Source organism: Hippocampus comes, unplaced genomic scaffold (genome assembly GCF_001891065.2).
Source record: "Hippocampus comes isolate QL1 unplaced genomic scaffold, H_comes_QL1_v1.1 scaffold252, whole genome shotgun sequence".
NCBI lineage: Eukaryota > Metazoa > Chordata > Actinopteri > Syngnathiformes > Syngnathidae > Hippocampus > Hippocampus comes.
The window spans coordinates 550,175-559,973 of NW_017805485.1; the positions used below are offsets into that span (position 1 = coordinate 550,175).

At 42.6% G+C, this 9,799-nt stretch overlaps 1 protein-coding gene across 2 annotated transcripts in view; it reads left to right on the forward strand.

The window, feature by feature from the left end:
* Positions 1-6,113, forward strand: part of prorp (protein only RNase P catalytic subunit) — an 11,821-nt gene extending 5,708 nt beyond the window's left edge. For both annotated transcript variants that reach the window (XM_019876121.1, XM_019876122.1), the window contains 4 exons: positions 3,942-4,052; positions 5,228-5,376; positions 5,467-5,665; positions 5,736-6,113. In XM_019876121.1, the coding sequence (XP_019731680.1) occupies positions 3,942-4,052; positions 5,228-5,376; positions 5,467-5,665; positions 5,736-5,864 (588 nt within the window). In that variant the 3' untranslated portion in view covers positions 5,865-6,113. The remainder of the gene's footprint in view (positions 1-3,941; positions 4,053-5,227; positions 5,377-5,466; positions 5,666-5,735) is intronic.
* Positions 6,114-9,799: the final 3,686 nt, after the last annotated feature.

Here is a 9,799-nt window from a genome sequence, read left to right on the forward strand (position 1 = left end):
TTTTAAATAAAAGTTTTTAGATTTATCTTGTTCAGACAAAAGTTTATTTTTCTGAGTAAAGAGAGAGAAATTGTCTTACCTTTTTGACGGTTTCAGCCAGGTCAGAGGACTTTGTTTTGAAATTTTCCTGAACGGATCAGCTGTTTGAGACACTTGACACCAGGAAACGGTGACAACTCTGGCAAAGTCTTGGAATGACAGCAGAAATTGTGGGCAAGTGAATTTCTCTCTCTACCACGGTGGCGGGGGGGCTAGAATTGTCTCGCAAAAGAAAGCTACTGTAAAACCTAATGCTCTGTCAGGGCTTCACTGTAGCTACCTTCACATGCTGCCTGTTGTGGGTCTTTCTGTTGACAAGACGGAAGTCAAGCCAGCCGCCACAACGATTGTTCACCCTGTGCATTGTGGTAGAGCGCTTCTTGTGCATGAAACATGGTGTCCTTGGGCACAATGTCCCCCGCTTTCCTAGGGACCTACAGTTGTTGAAGTTCTGCCAGAGGTGGCAGTTGAAACTCCTTCTGACAGGGGATTCTGCCAGACGTTCCCAGCAGTCCCTCACAAAACCTTCACGTTTGAGCCGACCAGGTCGGAGCAGCGTCCTCCCCCAGCAACGGAGCCAACACACCATCCGCTTCTCTCTTCACCGAAGTGTCCAAGATATATAGCCCCTAGTCTGATAACACAACCACAAAGTCTACCATCGAATTGCTGCCTAGCATTTCCTGGTATCAAGTGGACACACTTGTGCTTGAACATGTTGTTCATGACTGAAAATCCATGACAACCACAAAAGTCCAATAACAGAACACCGTTGGGGTTCTGATCGGTGGGGACCATTGCCTCCAATCATGCCTTTCCAGGTCCACGTTAGCATTGAAGTCCCCCAGCAAAACTATTAAGTCCCCATCAGGAATGCTTTCCAGCAGTCAGGACCCCACCCAAAAGCGGAGGGAGTCTACTCGCCCATCCACTGGGGTGTACCCCAACGACAGGCGCCAAGCCGGGGGGCAATATGTATTACTTCACCTGCCAGGTGGCTTTCACCTTGGGCAACTCCAGAGTGGAAGAGGGTCCAACCCCTCTCGAGAAGAGTGGTATCACAGTCCGAGCTGTATGTGGAGGCACGTCTGACTAGATCTATTCTTGTCTACCTTCCCTGCCAGAGAGGTGACATCCCACCTCCCTAACAGATTCTGGAGCAGGGGATCAGACCGCATTTGGTCGCCGCCCTGCTCACACTGCACCCAACCCATTTGGCCCCTCCCACAGGTGGTGAGCCAATGGAAAGGGGGGTTCCACGTCTTTCTTTTGGGCTGAAGCCATCCAAGTGTCATGGGTGCAGGCCTGACCAACAGGAACTCGCCTTCAAGCTCCACTTCCAGGCCTGCATCCAGAAGTGGGTCCGAGTGACCCGCCTCCTGGCAAGGGAAAAACAATGTCCAGGTCTGTTCATTGAACTATGCGGCCAGGATGGCCATTTTTCTCTCAGAAACTCTCTTTTTGTATTTTTTTGATCACGAAAATAAAATTAGCTTGCATTTTCAAATTTCTATTTTGTAACTCCTCTTTTTCCTCCAGCATCAACAACCCCCAGATTTCAGTTGTTGATGCTGAGGGTGCCCCAACCAGTTTTTAGTTCTTCGACTTACTTCGACTTAATTTGTTTATTGAACATATATAAAACATACAATAACAGATGACAAAATGCAAACAAAAATTATGAAAGGAAAATAAAAGTAAGTAATACAAACATCATCACAGTTATATGTTCAAAGGAGTAGGAAGAAGTATACAACTTATCTAGCCCTACCCCTTGTTGTGCAATAATGTATATTGATCATTTCCAATACCAAAGAAAAGGAAGAAACTAGACATGGTTCTAGATGGCAGTACCTTTTCACAAAGACTTTTATTCCTCTTAATAATTAAAATCATGCATTTTATGTATATTTGGGTTGTCTTTGATATTTCCAACTCCTAATTCCAATGAAATTGGGATGTTGTGTAAAGCGCAAATAAAAACAGAACACAAAGATTTGCACATCCTTTTCAACTATATTCTCTTGAAGACTGCTGTCAGTCTCTGGAATAGACAGACCTGAAAACCTGGACTCACCCCCACTCACCCATTTTTAATAAGCTTATATTTATATTTTATATTTATTTATATACTTGTTGTCTTCTCCTTTCTCCCTTTTATAATTTTGCTGCTGAATATTGGGAATTTCCCTATTGTGCGACATTGTGTGTTTTGTATTTTGCGCTTTTATAAGCGCCGCATTTTCAGTGGGAGACAGGTCTGGACTGATGGCTGACCAGTCTAGTACTTATTCACTCTTTAACTACAAAGCCACGCTGTTTGAACCCATGCCGAATGCGCCTTGGCATTGTCTTGCCGACATACACAGGGACGTCCTTTATAAAGGCATTGCTTAGATGGCTATGTTCGATCCAAAAAAAAAAGAGCTAAATCTAATCCACGTACTGTATTGTAATGCTGAAGAGTGTAGCACTCTTTATGAAATCACAGCATAAGATGGATGTGTGTGTAAATGTATTCAGGGTTGTGTGTATGAACGTGTGTTGGAAGCTGTCATATTACCCACTGCGGCACAATGAGCTGGTCTCACATATCAACTGTGGAAAGTCCCTGGATAATTACACTGGGAGTAGACTGACTGTCTCTGGTCTTCCCTCCTCCGTCCTCACTACTTCCCTTTTTAGTTGGGGGACGTCCTTTACAAAGGCATTGCTTAGATGGCAATGTTCGATCCAAAAAAAAAAAAAGCTAAATCTAATCCACATACTGTATTGTAATGCTGAAGAGTATAGCACTCTTTATGAAATCACAGCATAAGATGGATTTGTGTGTAAATGTATTCAGGGTTGTGTGTATGAACGTGTGTTGGAAGCTGTCATATTACCCACTGCGGCACAATGAGCTGGTCTCACATATCAACTGTGGAAAGTCCCTGGATAATTACACTGGGAGTAGACTGACTGTCTCTGGTCTTCCCTCCTCCGTCCTCACTACTTCCCTTTTTAGTTGATATATTTACACCCAAGCAATAAGATATGTTCCAGTCTGAGCTAGACGCACTCCCAAGTTGAAAGTTGGAAGAGTCATTCTAGTGTGTGTTCAGTGTTTATTCAACATAAATATAGTAAGAGCTTTGGGGCCACGGTTTTTCTGCTTCTGTTCCAGGATCAATACAACAAGCTTTCACTTTCTCAGGCTACATTTTGATCGCGTGTGCATGTGAGAGTGCGCGCAGCTTGACGTCCAGGGGAATTCACAGAAGTCTATTTCCACGCCGCTGCATATCTAAAAGTGAAAACACACACAATGTTCCCTGGCTGGATCACAACACGTTGTTCCTGCTCGCCACAAAGCTGGACCTCAGTGTTTACAGTAGAATTGGACATGCAGGTGCCTGAGAGAGTTTCATTGGTCTCTGGCAGTATGTTGTATGTCTTTTTTGGTTACCACAGACTTCCTCCTTGCTTGAGTGGCAGCTCAAGTATTTGCTGTTTTTCGGAAAATGCTAGTTTATTGTTAAAATGGATGATCATAGCCTTGTTTTGTTTAGTTATATATATCAAAGCAAAACATGTTTCCAATGAGGGGTTTTTAAAATTCTTTTTTCTCATACACTATTTCAGTATTGAGTACGGTCGGGATGGTTCATTTTGCAGACTGTCGTCTGGCAGTACACATTTGTATTTAGGAATGGAAGGAACAACCAGGTACACTTTTATGTTTTATATTACAGGCCTGTGATCATTTAGATTCCATAATTTGAACAGCAATACTTCCAGATGGAGCTCAGGCTCAACTTCAAACCACAAAAAACAACAAACCTCTGAATTTAAAAGAAAACTTTGTTCAGTACTGTAAAAAATATATCTTTTGCATGATCAACGTATTTGTGTCTCCTTAGGAATTGGAAAGTTTCAAGGCCTTTGTGAGGATGAAGCCAGCGTTTGATGTAGTCGTGGACGGTCTTAATGTGGCAAATATCAACAAGGACAGAAGCAAGCAATCGGAGATGGTAAGGACACATAAAACAAAGAATTTCATGCACGGGAAGCCATTTTAGTTCCACAAGCACAGTTTTACCATTTTCGGGGGTATCTCCATACTCGGGGCTTTTTTTGCAGGTCGCACAATGACTAATGAGTCATTGCATCAACATAAGTGTGTGGGAGGTGCCTCTTATAACACACTGTTTTAAACACCACCTTGCCTTCCCACATCCTTCTAGGCTTCTATTCGATTGTGACACACGTATCGTATGTGATCTTTCGCACATTGACTTTAAGTACAAAGACTTTTAGAATGATCAGAAAGCGATATATCGATCCATTTTTGATACTGCTTTATCCAATGAGCGTTGAGGGTGAGCTGGACCCGATCCCAAAGGACTTGACTTATTCACCACTCGGTCGCTGGACACATTTAGATACAAACTGAAGTACCCTTCATTCACTTTTATTTGAAATCATTCAGCTAAAATGTCCTTTTTGTTGATGATATTTTAATCTTAACTGTGGTATGGCATGTCTGACAATACCTCAAACCATACAAAGAATACAATTGGTTATAAGAGCTATTTGGTGTACACATCTTACTGTAATTGATCTGGTGTAAAAGATCAACATGTTCTTTATTAGCCAAGTAATAAAAAACATGAAAGGAATTTGTCTCCAATACTATGAGCCAAAGTAGTATTGCAATAACGAGCAACTATAACAAGAAGAATATTTAGGACGTAACACGTAAGTACAGAGAGTCTTTACGTAACGTAATGGTAGCTGTGCAAATGACGCAGAGAGTCCAAGCTACAACAGTCAATATTGTAATACTTTCACACAGGGATGTGCAAAAAAGCTACAATAGTGATGTTCATGCATTTAACACGCTGCAAAAGTGCGTCCCATGCCTCCGCGTCAGGTCTCCCACTAAGGTAGGCAGGGATTTGCTTTTCACAAACCCAACAAACTCCTTTATGTACTTTATTTTTCTGTTTCGTTCATGTTAGGGGCCATGATGGCTGTCGCTCATCATGGCATGCTTGCGCACGTGCGTGCGGGCATATGCGCGCGTGTGTATGTGTGCACGTGCAGGAACGGTCGATCGCAGAGGGTTGGTTGGCTTGAAAAGTAGATCTTCGGTCAAGAAAGGTTGGCCACACTTGTCCCATAGGGTTTTTTGCATGTGTTTCAGTTGCTGGCAGTGGTATCGGAGCTCAACCTACAGGGCCTTACTGTTCTGGTGCTGGGGAGGAAACACATGCTGCGACCCTCTAGATCTTGGGACAGACACAACATGAACCTTATCCAGCAGAAAGCTCATTGCTTTTTTACTGACAACATGTAAGGAATAGAGTAAATGATAGACACACATTGCTATGAAGCTCTCTATTTAGAGCTACTCATTTTCGTTTTCCCAACCCTTTCCATCAGTTCTGAAGACGATCCCTTCTTGCTATATGCCACTTTGCATTCGGGTAACCATTGCCGCTTCGTGAGTAAGGACCTGATGAGGGACCACAAGGCTTGCTTGCCTGATGAGGCCACCCGGCGACTCTTCTTCAAATGGCAGAGGGGCCATCAGCTGGTCGTGCATGGACATATCTTGGCAGGGAGGAGGGTCCGATTTCAGGTAAGGTGGAGGAGCAAGGACACGAGAGAGAATGTGAAGATGCTTATTTAAAATGTGTTTGTGTGTTTAGAACATTCCCAACTGTGACACCATTGTGCAGACATCGGGAGACACCTGGCACATCCCTTATGATGACACAGAAGACCGGAGCACTTATGAAGTACCACAGAAATGGTTGTGCATTACCAGAATGCCCTGAAAACATACCCAATCCCTGCAATTGGCTTGCATCCGGTCCAGGTTGTACCTTGTTAGGGCCGGCATTAGCTCCTGTTATCAGCCACTCTAAGGAGGACATGCTCAATAAATTCATCATGTCTGTACTTTTGAATAAAAATATTCAAAGACTTTGCTTTTCGATATACGTTGATGGCCTGGGGGGGGGGCAAATTATGATTTTGATCAAGACCTTGTTGCAATTTGCTAATAAAGTTTATATAAAATATGACCCAGATGTTGCTGGAGCCTTCCATTTGGCAAAGCACTTCAGTGGAAGATGCGTTTATATTTTGAAAGTATATTATGCCCATTTATGTTTAGTGTTTAGGTGCAGTTTTTAAGGCTAAAACTATTGCCCAGGGGCAACTGAAATTAATCAAACTCATGCATGTTTATGCAAATGAGGTTTAGATCATTACAACACTGTTGAGATGAGTACACTGTGATGCAGACGTGGCCGTCATGCGTGAACAATTTACAGCATTTTAAACGCCTGACTTTCAATGAGGCGAGTAAATAGTCATTTTTTTCTGTATGCAATTCCTCAGAGGATGCATTCAAGGCTATCAGCCAAGGAGAAGCGACCTCCGAAGCAAGCAGAGAGGAAGGACTGTGCTGGGGTCACCACCTAGAAGTAAAACCCAGTCAGTATATGGACACGGTCACATGAAGCATTGAGCTCATACATCACTAGTCTCGCTTAGTTCTTTGTCATGTGTTCTTCAGAACAAGCGGCAAGACGTTAAGACAGTCACATCTATTCATTCAAATGGCAGAGAACGTCGGCGGTGTCCTATGAGGCGAGTAAATAGTCATTTTTTTCTGTATGCAATTCCTCAGAGGATGCATTCAAGGCTATCAGCCAAGGAGAAGCGACCTCCGAAGCAAGCAGAGGAAGGACTGTGCTGGGGTCACCACCTAGAAGTAAATACCAGTCAGTATGTGGACACGGTCACATGAAGCATTAAGCTCATACATCACTAGTCTTGCTTAGTTCTTTGTCATGTGTTCTTCAGAACAAGCGGCAAGACGTTAAGACAGTCACATCTATTCATTCAAATGGCAGAGAACGTCGGCGGTGTCATGATAAGCATGACGGTCAAGCCGACTATAAACACGGGATCAAGATTTCTTCCAGTTCCAGTTTGTTATCTTTAAAATGTAAGGAGTGTGATCACCCACATGCGACCTTTTAGAAGAAGCTGACTTTTCTTATAGAGGGAAGTTTATGTAGTTGGTGACATTACAGTACAGTTTTCAGAAGGGTAACTAAGTAATGAGAATGTATCCGATGATATACTGTCTTCAAAAGATTTTTCATTTGTACCATCTTGACTTTTTTTGTAATGTATCCAATCCATGCAGTCACCTGTTGACCTCTCAAGATGACCTCTGGTCTCAGGTGCAGTGGATGCACGATAAAGATGCAAACTGAATGAATGTACAGTTAAATTCACGAGATCCCTATTGGCAACGCTTGACTGACATCTCTCAACTCCACACACAGGATGCTGAGATGAAAACGCAAGCATGCTGTGTGGTGTGATCAGTATTAAAGGCAACGTTAGGAATTCTTCCCTCATAATTTCAACCAGTTCCTCTGTACCAGTTCCTTGTTGTACTTGCCTACCTACACACCCACTCCAGGCAGCATGCAGTCGCCTGTTGACCTCTCAAGATGAGCTCGGGTCTCAGGTGCAGTGGATGCACGATAAAGATGCAAACTGAATGTAGAGTTAAAGTCACGAGATCCCTGTTGGCAACGCTAAACTGACATCTCTCAACTCCACACGCAGGATGCTGAGATGAAAAGGCAAGCATGCTGTGTGGTGTGATCAGTATTAAAGGCAACGTTAGGAATTCTTCCCCCATAATTTCAACCAGTTCCTTGTTGTACTTGCCTACCTACACACCCACTCCAGGCATGATGATGGTAGGAGTGCATGAGGAATTGGGTGTGTCACCGTTTGAGTGTGATCAGTCGAACGCTTTCTTGGTAAGGTCACCACAGCAGAATTCAAGCTGGCAGGTGTCGAATGTGAGATTCAGGAAGAGCACTGTGCTTTGTGAACTTGGAGAACGTTTTCAACTGTCCCTCGGGGCTCTTGTGGAGTCTGCTACTGTTACAGGAGTATGATTTACCAGACCTCCTAATACGAGCTGTTCAGTCCCTGTACAATTGGTGTCAAGAGTTAGGCCTGCATTGTCAAATAGGTTTCAAGCCATTAGTTGGACTCAGACAAAGCTGCCCTTTGTCATTGATTTTGTTCATAACCTTTATCGACAGAATTTCTAGGCACAGCATAGGCGGTTGTGGGGTTCTGGTTTGGTGACCTCAGTATTGCATCTCTGCTTTTTGCCGATGATGTGCTTCTTTGGCTTCACCAAGCTACAACCTTCAAATTTAATTGCAGTGGTTCGTAGCCTTGTGTGAAGTGGTGAGATTAAATCAGTATCTCTAAATTTTAGACCATGTTCCTCAGTCAGGAAAAGGTTGAGTGCCCTGTCCGGGTCGGTGATGATATCCTGCCCCGAGTGGAGGAGTTCAAGTATTTTAGGGTTTTGTTCAGGAGTGAGGGGAAAAATTGAGTTGGAGATCAAGAGGCATGCACTCTTCACGGTCGGTTATGGTGAAGGAGCCGAGTCAAAAGGCAAAGCTTTTGATTTACCGGTCGATCTATGTTTCTACCATCATCTATGGTCATGACCAAAACAAGATCCTGAATAAAAGCGGCCAAAATGAGTGACCTCTACAGGGTTCCCAGCTATCCCTAAGAACAGGGGTGGGCCATTCTGGTCCTCAAAAGCCAGTATCCTTGATTTTTTATATGTGTCCCTGCCCTAAATCACCTGATTTTGTCTTTATGGCTAATACAGAAGCAAAGATAGGGGCCTCACAAGTATGGTCAGCAGTCATTTTGAATAAAATGTGCATATTCAAGTGTGTGTGTGTGGTGGTTTTTGTGTGTGTTTGTTTTTTTTTTAACCATTAGGCCTTTCATAGGTAAGCTCGTTTTTTTTTTTGTTTTTTTTTTCAAAAGTACACCGCATGAATTGACATCCACATAGAAAGCACATGCAGTCATGTTAGTCACTCCCTCTTTCAATCCACAACAGATTCTAACATTTCAGTGTACTTGTGTTATATTGTGAAGTGTTCCCTTTCAAGCTTCTGGAATGGAATATAAATGTATTTATCATTGACTATCTGAAGTATGGATCCTTTGACTCCTTATGGCTGCTAACCAAAAAAAAAAAATGTAAATGAATGTTCGTACCATTGAATGCTGACCAGTTATTTTGCAGATAAGCAACGTTGCCTGCTCATGCACTAGACTGCATTCTGTGTAGCTGCTCAAAATGCTGATTGTGCTGACCTTAACCTTCCCCAAAGAAAACGAGATGACAAGAGAGCGCAAGATGCGGGGGATGGGGAGAAGGGTCCCTTGATCTGTGAATGGTGTCTCCATGTTTTTTTCTTTGTCAAATAAATCTCATCATTTTTAATAATACTTGTCTTGGTTTCCCTGGACAAGACATTTATTATAATAGTTTTATAGTTTAATCGTTTTGTTCTATGCAAACTTTGCTCAGGTAAGAATACTGATGATGATATTATTTAACCCTTTTCATGCAACCTGTAACCTGATAACATGATAAGCTCTCCACTGTAGTGACCGCCATCCCTGAAAGGGTTAAATTGTTCTAAACGTTCTTGGATGTTAAAAGTGTTCCAAAACATTACATACACAATAACCAGTGCTTCTTTGTTTTAATATGTAAGACTATGAGCGAAATTTCTGCTAAAACTGTCATGACATATTTAAAACGGGTATTGAACATCATTTCCTTTTGAATGAGGAATACGGGTATAGAAAATGGATGGATAAATTGTTGTCTTTCTTAAAATAAAAA